Below are 22,332 nucleotides of genomic sequence, written 5' to 3'. Positions count from 1 at the left end.
AAAACCCAAAATTCCTATCTCACAAAATTAGCATATTTCATCCGACCAATAAAAGAAAAGTGTTTTTAATACAAAAAACGTCAACCTTCAAATAATCATGTACAGTTATGCACTCAATACTTGGTCGGGAATCCTTTTGCAGAAATGACTGCTTCAATGCGGCGTGGCATGGAGGCAATCAGCCTGTGGCACTGCTGAGGTCTTATGGAGGCCCAGGATGCTTCGATAGCGGCCTTTAGCTCATCCAGAGTGTTGGGTCTTGAGTCTCTCAACGTTCTCTTCACAATATCCCACAGATTCTCTATGGGGTTCAAGTGAGGAGAGTTGGCAGGCCAATTGAGCACAGTGATACCATGGTCAGTAAACCATTTACCAGTGGTTTTGGCACTGTGAACAGGTGCCAGGTCGTGCTGAAAAATGAAATCTTCATCTCCATAAAGCTTTTCAGCAGATGGAAGCATGAAGTGCTCCAAAATCTCCTGATAGCTAGCTGCATTGACCCTGCCCTTGATAAAACACAGTGGACCAACACCAGCAGCTGACACGGCACCCCAGACCATCACTGACTGTGGGTACTTGACACTGGACTTCTGGCATTTTGGCATTTCCTTCTCCCCAGTCTTCCTCCAGATTCTGGCACCTTGATTTTCGAATGACATGCAGAATTTGCTTTCATCCGAAAAAGGTACTTTGGACCACTGAGCAACAGTCCAGTGCTGCTTCTCTGTAGCCCAGGTCAGGCGCTTCTGCCGCTTTTTCTGGTTCAAAAGTGGCTTGACCTGGGGAATGCGGCACCTGTAGCCCATTTCCTGCACACGCTTGTGCACGGCTCTGGATGTTTCTACTCCAGACTCAGTCCACTGCTTCCGCAGGTCCCCCAAGGTCTGGAATCAGCCCTTCTCCACAATCCTCCTCAGGGTCCGGTCACCTCTTCTCGTTGTGCAGCGTTTTCTGCCACACGTTTTCCTTCCCACAGACTTCCCACTGAGGTGCCTTGATACAGCACTCTGGGAACAGCCTATTCGTTCAGAAATGTCTTTCTGTGTCTTACCCTCTTGCTTGAGGGTGTCAATAGTGGCCTTCTGGACAGCAGTCAGGTCGGCAGTCTTACCCATGATTGGGGTTTTGAGTGATGAACCAGGCTGGGAGTTTTAAAGGCCTCAGGAATCTTTTGCAGGTGTTTAGAGTTAACTCGTTGATTCAGATGATTAGGTTCATAGCTCGTTTAGAGACCCTTTTAATGATATGCTAATTTTGTGAGATAGGAATTTTGGGTTTTCATGAGCTGTATGCCAAAATCATCCGTATTAAGACAATAAAAGACCTGAAATATTTCAGTTAGTGTGCAATGAATCTAAAATATATGAATGTTAAATTTTCATCATGACATTATGGAAAATAATGAACTTTATCACAATATGCTAATATTTTGAGAAGGACCTGTATAGCAGCATAACTACACAGATAGTTTCAGTTCAGATTATTTAGTTAAACGGCGCTTATTTACAACAATGTCGTCTCAAGGAACCCCACAAAGGGTCCCACTGATGGTCATTGTTATACTAAAAACCACAAGGATTGGGATACCTCTCTCTGTCAGACTGATCACAACCATCGGAAAAGAGAAGGGGTCATACAGGTAGCAGAAATGGATGGTGTGTTTGCACCTCAACCATAACTGAGCCGGTTTAGGCTAAACCTGACTCCCCCTTACTCCATCCAACAGGGAGAGAGGAAGGCGGAGGTAAAAATAAGGAAGATAGCTCAGGATAACCTAAGCCACTCTAACTATAAGCTTTATCAAAATGGAAAGTTTTAAGCCTAGCCTTAAAAGTAGACAGGGTGTCTGCCTCACGGACTAAAACTGGGAGCTGGTTCCACAGGAGAGGAGCCTGATAACTAAAGGATCTGCCTCCCATTCTACTTCTAGAGACTCTAGGAACCACCAGTAAACCTGCAGTCTGAGAACAAAGTGCTCTGTTAGGAACATATGGACCAATCAGATCTCTGATGTATGATGGAGCTAGATCATTAAGGGCTTTATATGTGAGGAGGAGAATTTTAAATTCTATTCTGGATTTAACAGGGAGCCAATGAAGGGAAGCTAAAATAGGAGAAATATGATCTCTCTTTTTAATTTTCATCAGAACTCTTGCTGCAGCATTTTGAATCAGCTGAAGGCTTTTAACTGCATTTTGTGGACATCCTGATAGTAAAGAATTACAATAGTCCAGCCTTGAAGTAACAAATGCATGGACTAGTTTTTCAGCGTCTCTCCTGGATAGGATATTTCTAATTTTGGCAATGTTCTGGAGGTGAAAGAAGGAAATCCTAGAAACCTGTTTAATATGGGATTTAAATGACATGTCCTGGTCAGAACCATCACACCTCTAACCCCGTGTTTGACTTTCACTGGTGTGTTCTGTTTTGAAATGCTAAACATCAAGATGTCTTTTTTTAAATGCAAGACAGGCTTCAAGTTCATTTTGATTTGCACTAGTTTTGGCTTTGGAATTCACCAATGGACATAATTTTTGCCTATTCATTCTTGCTTATTGTTGAGTCCTGAACTCTGATCTTAACTGAGCAAAGATACAGTGCTTCAAAAGTTGTTCTGCATTCTTTTATGACCTCCTGGGTGAGTTGTGATTAATGTAATTTTGGAAGGCTGAGAGGGTTTAACACTGTTCTATGTTTTCTCCATTTGTGGATAATAGCTATCACGGTGGTTTACTGGAGTTGCAAAGCCCTAGAAATTGAAGGTGTTCCAGGCACACCCCACCGGGTGTAGGCTTGGGGGACGGCCCAGGAAACACTGGCGGGCCTGGCCTTCCCTCGGAGGAGCTGGAGGAGATGTCTGGGCAGAGGAAAGTCTCTACAAAGTCTGCTGCCCCTGCAACCCGGTCCTGAATAAAACGGAAGACAAGGAATACGAGTACAAAGGGGGTGATTACTTTTTCATGGCCAGGTTGGTTGGATAGATTTTTTTCCCCTAGTTAATGAAATTTATGCAGGATATCTTTGATTTTAAAATTGGTTTCATGATCCATAACAATTATGTGTGGAAGAAAAGCTGAAATAGAAGCAATCTCTAAGTAAGCATATACCTTTTTGCTAAATAACTGCCTATAGGCTGGTTTGGTAGTTTAATTAGCATTTCTTGTGGTTTTCAGTTTTTTAAGAAAAATATAAAAAACTTTGTCAAACCTCATTAAACTGCAATTGCAGATTTAAAATTTGGTTTTGGTCTGGACTTTGACTAAGCCGTTCTAAAACATGAATATGATTTGACCTAAACCATTCCATTGTAGCTCTGGCTGTATATTTATTTATATAGTACCAATTCACAACACACATCGTCTTAAGTCACTTTACAAAGTCAATTCAATTAAATCATACAGATTCCAGGTCAAATACATACATTCCAATTAATCCTAGTTATCAAACAATGCAGTCAATTCAGTTCATTATTGAAAAATGATTCGTTTTCGACGTTTAGGCTCGTTGACCTGCTGGAAGGTGAACCTCTGCCACAGTCTCAAGTCTTTTGAATCCTCTAACAAGTTTTTCACCAGGACTGTCCTGTATTTAGCTACACCCATTAACTCTGATCAACTTCCCTACCCATGCTAAAGAACAATATCCCCACAGCATGATGCTACCACCACCATTTTCATGATGGAAATGGTAGACCAAAAAGCTGTATTTTGATCTCATCTGACCAGAGCACCTTCATCCCAATGTTTGCTTTGCCCTCGATTTGCTTGTGGCAACTGCAACAATACTTCTTATTGCTTTCCATTAACAATCGCGTTCCTCTTGCCACACTTACATAAAGGACAGAATTGTGGACAAGTAACATTTGTCCTGTCAACAGATTATCTCATCTGAGCTGTGGATCTCTGCTCCTCTATCGGCCTTCTTGCTGCTTCTCTGAATAATGCTCACTCTGCTCTGCCTATCAGTTAAGGTGGTCAGCCGTGTCTTGGTGGGTTTGCAGTTGTGCCATCCATTTTTTATTGATAGAATAAACAGTGCTTCAGGAGATGGTTCTTGGGGTTGTTTTACAACCTAACCATGGTTTGTGTCTCTGCTCTGTTCTCTCAAACCCCCAGTTGGTCATGGTAGATGGCCGCTCACACTTAGCCTGGTTCTGCTGGAGGTTTCTTCCTGTTAAAAGGGAGTTTTTCCTCTCCACTGTCGCTACATGCATGCTCAGTATGAGGGATTGCTGCAAAGTCAACGCCAGTGACTGTCCACTGTCTCTACATGCTCATCCAGGAGGAGTGAATGCTGCAAGTCACTGACTGGATGCAATCTGCTGGGTTTCCTTAGATAGAAAAACTTTTTATCCAATTTGAATAAATAACTGAATCTAACTGCACCGTTCAATGGTTAGGATTAATTGGAATGTATGAACCTGACTGTTGTGAAGAACCTTGAGACGACATGTGTTGTGAATTGGCGCTATATAAATAAACTGAATTGAATTAGTTTAGATTTCTCCCCAACGGTGTTCCCTGGCTTTCACTGATGTTCTCTATCACACCTCTGAGGCGATCACAGATCAGATGGATTTTATAGGACAACTGCGATTAAATTACAGACATTAGGGAAGTCACTAAAAAGGGCCTGTAGAAAAATGCATTCCACACTTTCCATATTTTTAGTTTTAAAAACTGTAAATTTATGAATCAGCTTCCTTCCACTTTACAGCTATGTTCTAATATGTGTTGGTCTTCAACAACAAAATCCTAAAAAATGCGCTAAAGTTTATGACTGCAAGGTGGCAAACTGTGGAAAAAGTTTGCATACCTTTATCAACTATATTAGGTCAGAGACTTTTTCAAAATCTGCTATCTTGCATTATTCAGCTTTGGCAACAGTTAGTTCCGCAGCGCGTGGTGAAGAACACGTCCACTGTTTAGTTCCTGTTGGGTGCGTTAGAGCGCGAGGGCTACATGCCCTCTACGCTCTTCTCAATGGCGCCGGGTACGCCCAGTGCGCGAGCACATAGAAAGCAGCTTTGATTGTCTTTTAGCCCTAAAATATGTCATCTGCAGTAGGACACGTGTTGAGATCCAGGGCCGACAGGCGGAAAACCCATACCCATTGTCTTCACATTATAGGTTCCGTTTTATTGTATCCAATAAACACCTTCTATAAGAAATTCCGTGGTGACGTCACATGGTGTCAGTAGAGACAGTGACCCCCTCTCCTTCCTCCGTTCACTATCTGAGCCCTCCCCATTCCGCGAGCTGCAGTTGGGGGTTACTGCTCTGTTGTGTTCACAGGGAACATCACATTCAGCACGTCTCACACTGCTCTCACATTCAGTTTCGCCGTAAAGCAGTGAGAGCAACAGCGGAAGAAATTGAGCTTGATTTTCAAAATAAAACCCGAGTCTCAATGTTGAGATTTCATGGTCTAGTTTAATGATGGGTAGTTGTCATTTTAAAAACTGTCCAAATATGTTGTGTTGGTCTAAAACAAGCAGTAGGATTGGTGGCTAAATGTGTGAGATTCCAAATAAAAGACGTGAAATTAGCAGTTTCAATTCTACAACTTGTTTAAAACAGCCAGCTAACAACATTATTTAGATTAGACCGAAGAGCTCTGCCTCTTCTACCATTAACAAAATGCAATGAATGATGGGGAAAATATTGAATGACACTTATCCTCTTGTTCAAAAGCTGGATTTTGAAATGTAATGAGGTTTGTTAAATTACATTTTCTGAAGCAGAAATCAAACACTGTTGATCACTTTGCCAGTCTTTGGGCATTCATTTTTTATTTCACTTTTTCTTTATTTTCATGGTTCTTGTGTATTTGTTTTTTGTGTATGCTGATGATATGTTGTAATTACTCTACCATGGGTCAAATAAATTAATATTCTGCTAATGTTCTATTATTTTCTATTCTATATTGATTAATATTGTTATTGCACTACATAAACAAAGGTCATGTATTACTTTGTAGTGGGCGTGCATCATGAGATTTTTTATATATCATTTTATTGTGAAGGTTTACCGGAAGCAGCATGTTGGCAAAGTGGCAACCTTTGCAGTTTTCGGGCTGAATAAAGGCACGGTGGTTCCCTGAGGGATGAAACGTATTCTGACAGGAGATAAGCAGTCTCTGACACACAACTTTTCTCTTGTTGTTTTTCAACATTTTTGGAACTTTTTGAACACTCTACCTTAGTTAAGTCCCTCATTGACACGCCTGTTAAAATGCCATTTATTGAGCACATATCTTACACGGACTTGGAGCGGCTGGCTCTGGAGCGGCTCGTCCCGGCCCTGCTGTCCCACGGCTTCTGTTACGTGGATGGACTTCTCGGGGATCTGGCTGGAAGCGCCGTGTTGGACCAGGTCATGGAGATGCACAGCTCTGGACAGCTGCAAGACGGCCGGCTGGCCGGTTCCATCCCGGGGGTCAACCGGAGGAGCATCCGCGGGGATAAAATTGCCTGGGTGAGCGGCACGGAGCGCGGCTGCGAGGCGATCAGCTTCCTGCTCAATCTGATCGACCGACTCATCTCCGTGTGCGCCAGCCGCCTGGGAGACAAGGCGATCCGGGAGAGGTCTAAGGTAAGGACGCTCCACCAGGTCTGAACACAAGGTGGGGAGGAGGAAATATTCCTGCAGTGTTTTGATAGAAATTGAAGCAGAATCACATGTGAAAAGACATCTTATTCTTTAATGATGTCATAAAGGATGTCATAAAATGCTAAAAAAAAAAAGAAGAAGCTCTGGAGCAGGTCGTTCACACGGAGGGAAGTTGAGTGTTTTCTACTTTGACTCCTCTAGATAATGTTAAAATAAGATTTTTCCCACTAACAAGGATCCTGTTTAGTAGTTGGCGAAACGTTGACTAACTTTTTCTCACATTCACCAGAACTAAGAGTTGTTTTAATTGAGGAACTGTTTGTTCCTTACAAAATATCTTTGTTGCTTTTTTTTTTTTTTTTAGAAAACAAACAGAACCAAACACAGATAATAAAACCTCCACCTGTGTCCATCTGTGCACTTCCTGAGGAATTTTCAGATCCTCAACCTTCTCCTTTAGTTTGGACTTGCTCTAAAGTTGAGATCCAGCTGCATGAGAACATTAAACTGTTGTCCCTCCTCTGTACAGAATGACCTGTAGGAAACTGTTCTCTTCTTTGGACCATGGTCCCTATCTGTCAGACAGTTGCAACAGTTAGATCTGTACACACTCTGAAGTTGGACTGCCACTTGCTTAATTCATTCTAGGAACATCTATGCTGCAGTAAAGCAAATAATGAGAAGGTTCAAACATTTTTTTCTTACATTTTCCCACTTGATTAAACACATTTTTAGATATGTTCTTTGCCAAATAATTCCAGAATAATCACCGGTTAGAGAACTTTATAATTTATGGGATACATTTTGAAATCATCAGTGTTGTTCTAATGCTTTAAAACACAAATAATAATAATAAAAAAACGTTTTTAAAAAGACATGGAGCATATTTATTCCTTATTCCTTGTACTGCTCCATAAGCAGATTCCAATGAATTAAAATGCCACCACCAGAAACCATTTAGAGAGCATTTACATGGTAAGGGTGGATTTACCTTAAAGCGAAAACATGTATTTTAGTTTTAGTTTCCTTTAGTTGTATTTCTACTTGTGTCACATTATTTCACTTCCATTTATAAAATAGCACTAATGCAATAGAATGTAAGGCTTTTCTGTGTAAAGGTTGTGTGCTCAGGACTGTGCAGGTAATTGAATTTATATTGTCTGGCCTAATGTACTGTTACTGTTCCATTTATTTTTGGATTTGCATGTATATTCTTATAGTTTATTAAATGCAAAAAAGCATTGTGCAAACTCATCAAGTAATTGTGTTAAATTTTTGTGGTTTCAATAATAAAACAAATTCTGGCTGGTATTTTTTTTCCCAGTCAATCACCATGTTTGATCAAATGGTGACCTTAGGTGTGAACTTGCCTCTTCATTGGCCCTGCATTGGAGGGGTTAGTCTAACTCTCAGTAACTTGGGGCCTGATGCTTGGGGCAGGGTTGAGTGATTTAAAAAAATGGATGGATGGATTAAATGTATAAAGTGTAACAGTTGAATCGTTTCTTTTACTCTTACTTGTCTACAAGATATGTGAAGAGGATCACGAGAGAGCAAAAGCTTAATGAAACACTCATTATGTCTAAAAAGTCAGGAAAACCTTTTTCTAGTTGCATCTATATTCAAGATCTGCAAGGTGCAGTTGCGAATACCCGCCAAAGCAGGAACAAAATGTCCCATTGGTGTTATGAATTAACCTGTAGTTAGTAGCTACAAAGCTTCCAGTAGCAGATGGATACCTTTGGTTCCTGGAACAGTCGGATTTGAAACTACCAAAACTACAATGGTACAAAGTGGCAGAAAAGGCAGTATCTGTCTAGTGTGGGGGTCTAGTGTTTGGATGAAGGGTCAGACTGAGGTGAAACATTAGAATGAGGATGAAGTACAAAAAAACTAAACAAAAGAGAAAATACAGAAAAACAGCCACATATAACATTCTTAGTTTGTTTCCTGTTACTTACCTTAGCAAGGCTGCTGCACCTACAACAGTACCACGAAAAAAAATGCTCTACGGTTTCCTTAGGGTGCCCCCTTGTGGCAACAGCACAGTATTACAAACACATGTAGACTTCAACACACAGAGCTTATTGAACTCTTCAGGCACCAGATCATCTTGTTTGTATTTCAGGGAAGCTTTGTCTCAGGAAAATGTTGCGGTTAAATCATTAGAAATTTTAAAACCCTCAGTTGAGATCTTGCAGGGTAGTAACCACAGGAATTTAGTGATAACAGATGTGTCTGTAGTTCTTTAAAGCACGGTTGGTGTGGTGTTGGGGTCAGAAATCATTACTATATCATACAGATGCCAGAGGTATATCATCTTGTGAAGCTTCAGTGGGATTAAGAACGATTCTATTGTAAACCAGTCATCTACAGGCTGTGGCAGCTGGTCTTCAGCAGGTGGTGATTGATAGTGTTACTATACACATTCCATGTTTTCTGATCCTTCTGACTAATGATAGACATTTTGCTTGGAAAAGCTTCCCTCCTCAGCTACAATTTGGAAAGAGCAGCATCGGTTCTGTCTACGTCAGGACGAGCGCAATTACACACACTCCCACTGGTGTCATTCATCTCTCCTACAATCTACCATTCAGATTCTTATTGCCTCACTTCTCCTCAGATCCAGACTCGCTTGCTCACAGAGATTTACAGACCACTAAACATATAAACACACACATTACCAGCATGCCCGCCCAACTCCGGCTTCAACAGAGTACAGTAAGCCCTTATCAGACATCTTTTTGGATCAAATGGAACTTTGGGAGGGGGTGGTAAGGGAAGCAGATCTACACACACACACACACACACACACAGAACCTGTAAGTGGGAAAACATCTTTTTTGAAAAGATCATCAGCATTTCCTTGGAAATGAGACTCAAACCCAAACCTCATATTTCTTACTGGTTTTATGTCCATTTAGAAACTGCTCCTTCATTATTTTATTACGGATAATGATTGAACAACAACAAAGTTCTGCTTCAGCAGTGAAACTGTTCCGAACACATTTCCACTTTTTCTGCTTGTTTCAGCAACTCAGAAAGAAAAACAATACGTTGGATGTTGCTCTCCCAGAGCTGCTGACACTTTGTGGTTGACACAAGCAGAACCTAATACCTACAATTCTGCCTTTTATCATATAAACAGAACATTTTGAAAAACAAAATCTTTTATCTCAGGAGTGATGGATTCTTTTTGTCCTTGTTGTTGTAAATTTAAGGTTATTTTGTGTTTCCATTCTGGGTTGTCTTGATCAGTGTTTAACAAACTTAAATAGTAACAGCTGTGCCACATAAAGGTCAAGGCCAGTGCTCTGTTAGCTGTTTTTTAAAGAGTTCTACTTGATCTGTCTGTTTGTTAGGCTGAGAAGAATGTAGTTGTGTGAAGAGGAGCAGCTTTGCTGACAGACTGCAGCTCCACATGCCACACATAGCTCTGTCATTAAACCATCAACAGGGTGGACATCAGCTAAGAGCTTCCCTCTCTCCTAATCCACCCACCACCCCAGGCTTTCTTTGCAAAGAAGATAAGATAACATTTGGTTGAAACTCTGAGGCATTTGGTTTTGAATCTTTCTTTCATTGGCACCACTTCCTTCTCCTCCCAGCTCCTCTGTGTTTCTACAAGCTTCTCACTCCATTTGTATGGTGATGATGATAAAAATGATGCACATGCTTTGGTGCTAGTGAGTAAACAAGCTTGCCTGATCTTCCAGCTTCCGCTCAGCACAGGCAGACCATGGTGTCAGATCAGTTCACCAGCTCTTTATCAGGGCTGGGGGTTTGTCGTCATCAGCAGCCCAGAGGAGCTGAGGTGAAGACAAATAGGGCGGAGTTTTATAGTGAGAAGAAAAGACAAAAAGTAGAAGAAAATGTTGTAAGCACTGTGTCAGTGCCTTGTTGTTTGGTGCTATTGGAATCGGTTTACCCCGGAGCTGTAAAATAGAACAATTGTCATCGCAATATCAATGTGTGCAGGGACTGCAAAGGACTGCTTGGATACAATATTTAAGATTTTCTATAAGTTCCATGCTTGCAAATGTTGTATGCCAATATTTGTTTTACCCTGTTGCTTAGACTCAAGGGGTGTATATTTATGAGGAAACCTTCATAATATGAGCTACAACAACATTTAATTTCCCTTTGGGATTAATAAAGTATTTTTGAATTGAATTGAATATTTTGTAGGTTCAGAAAGAATTGTGGGGAAATTGCAATAAAAATAAAGTAAGATATAGGAAATGTAGGTTATTTGTAGTCGATAGTCATAATCTCAATATTAGGATCACAGTTACAGACAGTTTAACTAGTTTAACCTTTCACAATAAAACCAACCTCTGATATAGCACATTATGCTTCTGATATCAGAAAGCATTCATGAGCAGTGAAATCTGTGATGGTCCATTTAGTTGCTTGAGTCAAACAAGATTTATCAGCTGAGTCAGATGTTTGGGTTGATTTTACAAAGACAGCGTTTTCAGTGTTTGGAAATGTTTTGCCACCAGGGATTCCAGACGAGGTTTCCTTGAACAGCAGCAATCCTGGCAGGACACAAGGTTTCCAGGCAGACTGAGATTCATTAGAACACTATCTTCTATGGTTCTGCTGCCCATTTCTAAACCCAGTATGTCTATTACTGTGTGATATTTGTGGCCTGCTGAGGATCAGCTGTTTGTTCCATAAACTTTCAGTTTTTCCTGGTAGGAAGTCCACAGCTTGAGTTTGTATTGACCTTGACACAGTCTCTTATTTGAAAACCATTTTCTGCTCTCAGCCAAACAGACACTTCCCACTTAAGTATAAAGGTCACAGCAAATCAGGAGCGGCACACAGGGTAAACCATTCCTATCCTCATCCCATTGTAAACAAAGTCAAACATTTAGAAAACCAACATTTTCAGCTTTTTCCAGCCAGCAGCCTGATCAGGCTAAAGGAATTGATATGAAATCGTCAGGTTGTAATGAAAGTGAAAGATGTCTGAATCATAACTTATGCTACATACTGCTGTTCATTCTCATACAAATGCCAGATGTAGTGCATGTATCACAGCTCTGAGGTGATTTATTTATAAACAGATCTTTGTGGAAGATTAATGCATACATGACCTGGGAATGAATGTTGCTCCAGGATATGAGCTGAAGTTAACCCTCGCATACCCAAGTTTTAATAGCCGTACTGATCAAAGCACTGCTTTAGCTTATATTTACTGTGCAAATTCTAAAGGTTGTAGGCACACAGCCCCATGACACACCCCTGATGTACTCCAGAAATATTAGCAAATAGCTCCACAAGCAGGCTGCTGCACAGGAAGCTTCTGTCATCTGCAACCGCTAATATTCAACAGCTTCTGTTTTGGTGCTGCTGAAATATTCACTGTAAATCATCTTCCTCAGTATTTATTCCCATCAAACATTTGTTTGATGGAAACATGTTTACATTGTTTTTGTGATCAAATATCACATTTGAAGATGTGTGGGATTAATTGCACAGAGCTAACTTCTTCTTTGGTAAATATTAGGAGAGTACTCCCCTAAACTCTAACTTCCTTTAGATAACCCGTGATGTCCCATTTATATGAATGGTGTGTTTGTCTTCAGGCCATGGTGGCATGCTACCCAGGAAATGGGGCAGGTTATGTGAAGCATGTCGACAACCCAAACCATGATGGACGGCGTCTTACCTGCATCTACTACCTCAACAAGAGCTGGAACCCCAAGGTACTGCACACACTTCCTTTATCTTCTCTATTTGAATACTTCCTTTTCCAGAGTGTCAACTGTCTATCTGATTTTTTTTAATTGGGACAGTTTATGTTCGTATTGACTTTAAATACAACACATTCTCATAATAGTGAAATAAAAACATTTAACACTGTCTTGATAGTTGTTGAGCTGATACACACCACCCTTCAGTGACTGTGTTCACACAGCTGTTTTATGTTTGTGTTGATAGGAGCATGGTGGTGTCCTCAGGATCTTTCCAGAAGGAAAACCCTACGTGGCTGACATCAAGCCGCTTTTTGACAGGCTTCTCATCTTCTGGTCTGACCGCAGGAACCCACACGAGGTGCAGCCATCCTATGCCTTCAGGTAACCCTTTGGAAAAAAAAACATTTTATGTTGGACAATATCACACTTTTACCTAATAATATCTGAGATCTATGTTGGCCTAGGTAATCTGACCTAAACATTTTGTCTTGACATTTTCTACTGTGAAAATCATTTTTGCAGGTTTGTATTTGTAACCAAAATCCTAAATGCAAATACTGAAGGCAGTGGTGCATTGGTTTCAGGTACGCCATCACAGTTTGGTATTTTGACGCTGAGGAGCGAACCCAGGCCAAGAAGCGTTTCAGAGACCTTACAGGTAACAGAAACAACTGTCAGCTAGTCTTTTTGTTGTTAGCACTAAAAACATATAGTTATATCTTTAAACATTATTATCCATCTAGAGATTCCTAAGTACAAGTGAGAAGGTGAGTTTTGCAGCAGTATTTCAGATATACTGAAATATGACTTATTTTCTGTATCCAGAAATATACAGTTAATGAAAGTGAAGTAAGATATAAAATGGTTCTTCAGGTAAATACTGTGCAACTTTTGTTTTAATTTACTTGGGCATTTTAAATTTATCATGGGGGATTTATTTAATCAGGACCATTTTTTTGCAGAAGTGACCTGAATGTATAACTAGTGGAGTTGGTTCCAGACAAATTTGTAGTGGATTTATTGACAATAACAACAATATTTTTTGTTTGATTAGCTCCAGTTTGACTTACAGTGTACTTGATTTTTTTAACCTTTTCTTTTCGTTTCATCCTCCACAGGGCAGCAGGGCAGCAGCTCTAGCTGATGGTGATGAAACACTGCCATCTGGTGTTTGTTTAGAGGAAACAGCGGATTTCACTGAGACTCAACTTCTTAAACTGCAGGACACATTGAGGGAAAAATAGGAAGTTGAATTGTTTCCAGGGGTTAGGAGGCACGGAGGGGCCTTGGGGTCTCCCATTTTCCTAAATATGAATTTCCACTGCTGGTCTCACAGTGTCAAGGTTGACACAGAGTTGCCAGGACTGCAACTGAATAGCCAGAGGAGCTGTTACGGACTTCTTCCTTTTTCTGAAATGTTTGTGCGATGCTCTGCCAACTCCTACTGAGTGCCCAGCTGAGACACTAGCCTTTAGCTCACAGCTTATGACAGAAAGAGAACAGTTGGCAGAAGGCCTCAGGAGTTTACATGGACATGAGGATTTTGAGCCTATGTGACAATGAGTCATAGCTTGTATTTCCACCAGTCTTAGGAAGATGGCACACATACATGTTGCCCATATACTAACTGGGAGGTAAAACTGTTTCTTCCTAGTATGTAATGTCTGTGTATAAACTAACCAATAAAAGCTGAATTAATTCAAAACACCTTGTGCTGACACTGCCCTCAAATTTGAACTTTTTTGTGATGAAAATTTTTTTTTTTTTTAGAAATGTTACAGATTTTCTACAACACAAAAATTAATCAGATTTACATTTAACCAAAGGAAAGATTGACATTGATTTGAGTAATTTTTTATATGTCAATATAATTTGCCGTATATGTACTGTACAGAAAAGCACAATAAGTGTTTGTAATGCATGAAATAAAATTATACATTTGTTTACAAACCGTTATAAAATAACGATTAATGTGTAGATCAGTAAAAACTAATTTCTGAATTACTCTTTGTATATATGTAATATGAACATTATTCGATTCAGTTCTATTTATATAGCGGCAATTCACAAAGTAAATTCAATCGAATCATACAGATTTCAAGTCAGGTACATCCTAACTATCAAACTACAGTCAGATTCAGTTTTTTATTCAAATTGGATAAAAAGTGTTTCTATCTAAGGAAACCCAGCAAATTTCATTCAGTCAGTGACTTGCAGCATTCACTCCTCCTGGATGAGCATGTAGAGACAGTGGACAGTCACTGGTGTTGACTTTGCAGCAATCCCTCATACTGAGCATGCATGTAGCGACAGTGGAGAGGAAAAACTCCCTTTTAACAGGAAGAAACCTCCAGCAGAACTAGGCTCAGCAGTGAACCTTGTGATACTCCACAATTATCCCTGGAGTTTAAAGATGATTTATCATTTACATGAACAAACTGGAATATGTCAGACAAATAAGATTTAAACCAGCCTAGCGCTGTTCCCCTGATCCCTACAGAATATTCCAGCCTTTCTAAGAGAATATTGTGTTTGACTTTATCAAATGCAGCACTGAGATCTAACAAGACAAGTACAGACACAAGAATATAATTAGTGACTTTCACTAATGCTGTTTCCATGCTATGATGAGCCCTGAAACCTGACTGAAACTCTTTGAACAGATAATTGCTGTATAAATAAATAACTAACTCTTTGAATAAATAACTAAGTCTGACTGCACTGTTCAATGGTTAGTATTAATTGGAATGTATGAACCTGACTGTTGTGAAGAACCTTGAGAAAACATGTGTTGTGAATTGTCGCTATAGAAATCAAACTGAATTGAATTGAATTGAATTGAAATGAATTGAAATGAATTGAAATGCTCACACATTTGATTAGCAAATATTTTCTCAAGAATTTTAGTAAATCATCTTGATCATGCAAAGGTTGTTAAGTAAAGGTTTAATTACATCTACCTTTAAAGCTTGTGGTTCTGATCCATTTACTAAAGATAGATTAATCATATCTAAAATGGGGCTGGTAATCAGAGGGAACACTTCCTTAAATAATTTGGTTGGGATTGGGTCTAACATACAAGTTGAAGGTTTAGATGAAGCTAATATTTCTGATAACTCAGGAAACTCCACAGGATCAAAACAGTCCAAACACAGATCAGGTTCTTCAGTTATTTCCGATGCTGTCTCAGTTAGGATGAAGTAATCATGTTCAGGAGTATGCCAATGATTTTATTTTTAATAGAATCAATTTTATTTAAAAAGAATCCCATAAAGTCATTGAAAGCTAAGTGAATGGATGGCTCAACAGAGCTATGACTCTGTGTAAGTTTAACAACTGTACTAAAAAGGAAACCTAGGATTATTCTCATTGTCCTCTATTAATTATGTGCAGGTCTCACCTTAGTACAGAAACTTTCAAAATTACAGATATATGATTTTAATTTATTATCACATATAGCACAGCATGGAGTAAATGTTACATTCTTCTTTCAACTCTATTGTGTTTATTTCTGTAGTGCCAGTTCATAAGAAATGTAAATCTCAGAGCACTTCACAATACAAACATGAACCGGTCATGAAATGTAAAAACAAATCTAGTTATCACTGTTTTTATCCCTGGACTGTTTTTCATTTCCATTGAGCACAAGTTCCTGCTTAAAGTGTTAAGGTAGCCCTACAGCTACTGTGTCTCTATAAGGGTTATTTCCTGGGATTTAACTTGAAACCTGAAATGATATACAGTCCGTGTATGGTATGGACTGAGAAGGTGTCACTCTAAAAGGCTCTGTTTTGTGGAACAGGTTGAGAAACAGCGAGTATAATAATGTTACATAAAGGTCAACATAACAAACCTTGTTTTGGTCCATCAAAATAGCAACCTATTGGCAATGGATTTAGAGTCAGCAGGGGCAACAGTTAAATGTATGGTAACTATCCTACTAAGATGGAGCAGCTCTAATTTCTGAAAATCTGGCTACTTTTTATTTGTCTGCCAATACAGTGCCAATCCACACACAGTTGTAGTTTGATGCACCTCTTTGCAGTTTTTGCCATTAACCACAAAGTACCCCATTGTCTGCTTGCCAATGGCCTAAACTAAATTAAAAACCAAGCACAAAATAATAAAATCATGACAATTTCCTAAAGTAAGCTCATCTATAACTGAGCAAATAAAATTAAACAATTATATGTGGCTTATTGAATCAAGATCTCTGTCAGCAAAAACTCTGTTTCTCAGTAAATTATTTGATTAGCGATGATAATCAGACTGATTTTTGTTTTACAGAGACTTGGCAGGAGGATCATGTTTAGTATATATCAACTTCTTTTGATTAAAATGTTCACATTCATCAAATTACTGGCCCAGAAAGAGGAATATCAAGTTTTTTTCAATCAGGTGTGAGGCAATTATTTATAGTTCTTTTAAATATCCAACTTTGAGTTTCTCTCATCCAAAAAGTGGCTTTTTGTGCCATCTTTACTCAACTGGCTTTAAGAACCTTGTTGGGACCCCAGCCATGGATTAAAAAATTTAAAGAATAGTTTGATCCTTTCTGGAATTTTCTAAATAAATAACAGTAACCTACTTCCAGCTCAGCCAGGAACAGGAACAGAAGTAACAGAGGACTTCCCGTGAAGTCACTGTTTGAATAAAAACCCCTGCGTTCCAACAAACAGACCTCTTCCACACAGGTCCCCAGTGGAGCTGGAAGGAGAGAGAAAGAAGTATGTCTCTTGCTGGCAAGCAGACATAACTCTTCAACTTTGATCCAGAGTGACTACGATCACATACAACAAAGCTAAGTAATGATTTGCTGTTTGAAGTATTAGGCATTCATTCATATAAAAGGTGTAATGAGACATGCTTGACTTGGCTTTTCTTCTGAGGCCTCCAGAAGCAGCCCTAATTGAAGCAGTTTTCCCTAGGGCCAAGAAAAGAAGGCTGGGACCGCATTGCACGCCTTCCTGCAGGTACATCCAGGTAGCGAGAGCTACTCTGCTGCATCGCTGCCACTCAAGGAGCTGAACGTGCCTGTCATACGGTTCAGCCGGGCCAGCAAAAAGCCCGTCCTCACAGCTACAGAGGTTAGCTGCAAGCTAACACTTTGTTTACCCACACGTGGATGTTTTCCTCAACGCCCAGGGCAACTTCTCCTCAGCATGGTTCACGTAAGAGGTAGTGTTTGGGTAGTGTAGATTAGTTTAGAGTTAAATCATCTAAATAATGTTCATTTTAATGACATTTGTTATAGTTTGTGTTGAGAAACTCAGCTACAGTAAGTGCTAGCAGACTAGCACTCAGCTAAGGAGGTTCTGTGTTGTGTTTTCAAAGTTAAGACAAACTTTATTTAAAGGTTGGTTTTCAAACACAGAAGATCAGCCATAACACGCCGTCCACATTTATGTATTTCAACCCTTCTATTAGTGATATTTTAAAGGTACGTGTTTGATTCTGATGACAAACTACAAGTTTCTTTTCTTAGCTCCAACCGCTAACGGCTAAGTGCTCGCCCACTTTATGAGTCAGCTGAAGATCATTTACCCAGAAAGGTTGTTAGTTTCCAATCTAGGAAATAATATTTCCCTAAATATAATTTTACTAAACGTGATAACTAACTAATCACCACTAAAGATCATTTACCCAGAAAGGCTGCTGGTCCTCATTCAAAATAATATTTTCTCAAATATTATTTGTACTAGACAAAGCCAGCTAACTGAACACCAATAAGACCCATTTGTCCAGAAAGGTTTGGTTCTTACTCAAAATAATATTTCCTTAAATATTATTTTAATATTTCCTTAATAAAATATTAAAATATAATAAATATATATTATATATATATAATATATATAATATATATAATATATATATATTATATATATAAATATATAGCTCAGCCGTCAAATGTTGGGGTTTACCCCAGTGGATGAGAGGGTCGCATTCCTGCGCCTTCGGGTTGGGGAGAGGTCTCTGACTATCATTTCAGCCTGCGGGCCGAGTGGTAGTGCGGAGTACCCGGCCTTCTTGGCATCCCTGTCGGGGTTGCTGGATAGAGCCCCTCCTGGAGACTCCATTATTCTGCTGGGGGACTTCAACGCCCACGTGGGAAACGACAGTGACACCTCGAGAGGCGTGATCAGGAGGAATGGCCTCCCCGATCTGAATCCGAGTGGTTTTTTGTTATTGGACTTCTGTGCTAGTCACGGATTGTCCATAATGAACATCATGTTCAAACATAAGGGTGTCCATCAGTGCACTTGGCACCAGGATGCACTAGGCATGAGGTCAATGATTGACTTTGCTGTCGTATCATCAGACTTTCGGCCACATGTTTTGGACACTCGGGTGAAGAGAGGGGCTGAGCTGTCCACTGATCACCACCTGGTGGTGAGTTGGATCCGCTGGGGGAGGAGAAAGCTGGACAGACTCGGCAGGCCCAAGCGCACAGTGAGGGTCTGCTGGGAACGTCTGGCGGACCCCTTGCCCAGGGATGTATTCAACTCTCACCTCCGGGAGAGCTTTGACCAGATTCCGAGGGATGTTGGAGACATAGAGTCAGAGTGGACCATGTTCTCCACATCTATGTTCGATGCTGCCGCCCGTAGCTGCGGCCGTAAGGTCTGCGGTGCCTGTCGCGGCGGCAATCCCCGAACCTGGTGGTGGACACCGGCAGTAAGGAACGCTGTCAAGCTGAAGAAGGAGTCCTATCGGCTGTCGTTGGCTTGTGGGACTCCTGAGGCGGCTGACGGGTACCGTAGGGCCAAGCGTGCCGCGGCCCGGGCGGTGGCAGAGGCAAAAACTCAGACCTGGGAGGAGTTCGGTGAGGCCATGGAGAAGGACTACTGGTTGGCCTCGAAGCGATTCTGGCAAACCGTCCGGCGCCTCAGGAGGGGGAAGCAGTGCTTCGCCAACACTGTTTACAGTGGAGGTGGGGAGCTGCTGACCTCGACTGGGACATTATCGGGCAGTGGAAGGAGTACTTCGAGGATCTCCTCAATCCTGCCATCACGCATTCCCGGGCTGAAGTCACCGAGGTGGTTAAAAAGCTCCGTGGTGGCAGGGCTTCGGGGTTGGATGAGATCCGCCCTGAGTACCTCAAGTCTTTGGATGTTGTGGGGCTGTCATGGTGTACACGCCTCTTCAACATTGCGTCGCGGACGGGGACAGTGCCTTTGGATTGGCAGACTGGGGTGGTGGTCCCCCTACATAAGAAGGTTTACCGGAGGGTGTGTTCCAACTACAAGGGGATCACACTCCTCAGCCTCCCTGGTAAGGCCTACGCCAAGGTATTGGAGAGGAGAGTCCGGCCGATAGTCGAACCCTGGCTTCAGGAGGAGCAGTGTGGTTTTCGTCCCGGCCGTGGAACACTGGACCAGCTCTATACCCTCTACAGCAGGGGTGCTCATTACATCGATCGCGATCTACTGGTCGATCGCGGAGGCAGTACTGGTCGATTGCAGCGTGGCGTTAAAAAAAAAATTTGTCAGCCTATCAAACATCCCGTCACTTGATTGACATACAGGGCAATCTGAATTTTGACCTTTAGGTCACCGCTCATGTGTAAACGACGGCGCTATTGCAGCAAATCAAGCTAGTTAGAGAATTACCTTCAGATTTTAAGCCCTTACTAAAACATATGCTGATCAAAATGAGTGAGAAAGCTGGACCAAGTAAGAAGGCAAAAACATATCACTTTCATACAGAATGGGAGGTGGACTTTTTTTTCACGATGTCATTTTCGAAGTGCGTTTGCCTCATCTGCCAGTCTACCATCGCAATACCAAAGAAGGGAAATGTGGAGCGGTATTTTCGGACTGTTCATGGAAAATACTACATCGACTTTCCGCCAAAAAGCCAGCTGAGAAAGAGAAAGGTGGAGGAACTAAAATCCCAGTTGTCCGGACAGCAGTAATTTTTCACTCAACAAACTTCAAAAGCGAAAGCCGCCACCGAAGCATCGTTCAGGGTGAGTCACGCCATCGTTAAAAACAATAGGTCCTTCCAAGACGGACAGATGGTAAAAGAAGCATTCGTTGAAGCAGCTGACTCATTGTTCCAAGACTTTAAAAATAAGGCAGAGATATTATCTTCAATCAAAGCTCTTCAGCTGTCAAGACATACAATTGTGAAGCCATGGCTGAGGATTTAACCCAGCAAATGTGGAAGGACATCAGAGATTGTGAGTGTTTCTCCCTGCAGTTGGACGAATCTACAGATGTGAGTGACACAGCCCAGATGTGCATTTTCATTCGTATGGTGTTTAGTGATCTTAGTGTAAAAGAGGAGCTATTGACAGCACTTCCCATGAAAGAACAGACGCGAGGAGAGGACATTTTTAAGACGTTTAAAAACTTTATTGAGAAAACTCAGCTCCCAGTGTACAAATTGGTGTCTATCACCACAGATGAAGCACCTGCAATGGTTGGACGTGTTAATGGATTTATTGCAAAGTGCAGGCAGGACGATGCGTTCCCAGACTTCTTGAATTACCATTGCATAATCCACCAACAAGCGTTATGCGCTAAAATGCTCAACATGAAATACATCATGGATGTGGCAACGAAGATCTCTTCAAAGACGGTTATTCCGTGCACATCTGGAAAAGGCTGACTGCAACCACTCTGAGTTGTTGCTACATACTGATGTGAGATGGCTTAGTTGTGGGAAATTCCTCCAAAGATTTCGAGAACTCTGTCCGGAGATTAAAGAGTTTTTCCGTGTATCTGGTCATGCAGAATACAAGCAACTAAATGATGGTCAATGGCTGGTGGACTTGGCATTTTTAACTGATCTGACAAACTTGTTGAATGACCTTAAGCTTGAGCTGCAAGGAAAAGACAAAATGGTGACCAATATGATTAGCTCAGTTAATGCTTTCAAACGAAAGATGCAACATTTAGCCTCAAAGCTGCAGCGCCATGATTTGGAAAATTTCCAGAACCTGGCGTCAGAGCTGGAGACGCAAGGGAAGGCCCGTGAGCAGCTTGAGAGTGCACGCTACTTGGAGCAGATGAACAATTGTCTGTCAGAGTTTGACAAACGCTTTCAAGACTTTTCTTTGCTCGAGCCAGTTGCTACATTCATTTGCTATCCTTTTCAGGAAGATGCTGAGGTTGATTCACTCACATCAAAACATCAAACATTGCAGCACTGTTTCACTTGAACTCTGGATTGGAAGATGACATTTTGACTCTACAAACTGACATTGAACTGAAGTCGAGAGCTCATGGACAGTTCTGGAACTTACTCACAGAGGAAAAGTACCCCAACATGAGGAAATGTGCTACCTCCTTGACTGCATTATTTGGCTCCACTTATTTATGTGAGTCAGCCTTTTCCTACATGAAGATCATTAAGTCCAAATACGGTTCCACCATGACTGATGAACATTTGAAAATGTGCTTGAGGCTGGCTGTCCGGACTATGCATCCCTGGCTGTTTCAATTCAGTGCAAGTCATCAAAGTAAATTCAGGTAATTACAAAAAATGTAAATAATTATTTATTATGTGTGTTGTGCAATATTGGCTTATTCAGCAATGCAAGGTACATCAACATACATTGTACATACAAAGAATCCTTAATAAATTAGAAAATAGTTATATGTTTTGCATTTTTGTAGTGGGTAGGTTGATCATTTTGACTTGTTTTATAAGTAGCTCACATGCTGAAAAAGTGTGAGCACCCCTGCTCTACAGGGTACTCGAGGGTTCATTGGAGTTTGCCCAACCGGTCCACATGTGTTTTGTGGACCTGGAGAAAGCATTCGACTGTGTCCCTCGTGATGCCCTGTGGGGGGTGCTCCAGGAGAATGGAATCGGGGGCCCTTTACTAGGGGCCATCCAGTCTCTGTACAAGCGGAGCAGGATTTTGGTTCGCATTGCCGGCACTAAGCTGGACCTGTTCGACTCCGGTAGGGCTGCCCTTTGTTACCGGTCCTGTTCATAACTTTTATGGACAGCATTTCTAGGCGCAGCCAAGGGCCGGAGGGGGTCTGGTATGGGGACCAGTG

At 41.1% G+C, this 22,332-nt stretch overlaps 1 protein-coding gene across 2 annotated transcripts; it reads left to right on the top strand.

Annotated features, from left to right (window-relative positions):
• The first annotated feature begins 6,076 nt into the window (after positions 1–6,076).
• Positions 6,077–14,026, top strand: egln3 (egl-9 family hypoxia-inducible factor 3). 2 transcript variants are annotated; one of them, XM_047346139.1, is made up of 5 exons: positions 6,077–6,593; positions 12,209–12,328; positions 12,564–12,700; positions 12,842–12,977; positions 13,438–14,026. In XM_047346139.1, the coding sequence occupies exons 1-5, from the start codon at positions 6,234–6,236 to the stop codon at positions 13,561–13,563; spliced, it is 879 nt and encodes a 292-aa protein (XP_047202095.1). In that variant the 5' UTR covers positions 6,077–6,233; the 3' UTR covers positions 13,564–14,026. The 2 variants fall into 2 exon arrangements, with proteins under 2 accessions (XP_047202095.1, XP_047202096.1); XM_047346140.1 differs by having other exon boundaries at positions 6,085–6,593; positions 12,904–12,977.
• The last annotated feature ends 8,306 nt before the right edge of the window (positions 14,027–22,332 follow it).

This window comes from Girardinichthys multiradiatus, chromosome 19, assembly GCF_021462225.1.
Source record: "Girardinichthys multiradiatus isolate DD_20200921_A chromosome 19, DD_fGirMul_XY1, whole genome shotgun sequence".
Lineage (NCBI taxonomy): Eukaryota > Metazoa > Chordata > Actinopteri > Cyprinodontiformes > Goodeidae > Girardinichthys > Girardinichthys multiradiatus.
This window is presented reverse-complemented; position numbering and strand designations above follow the sequence as displayed.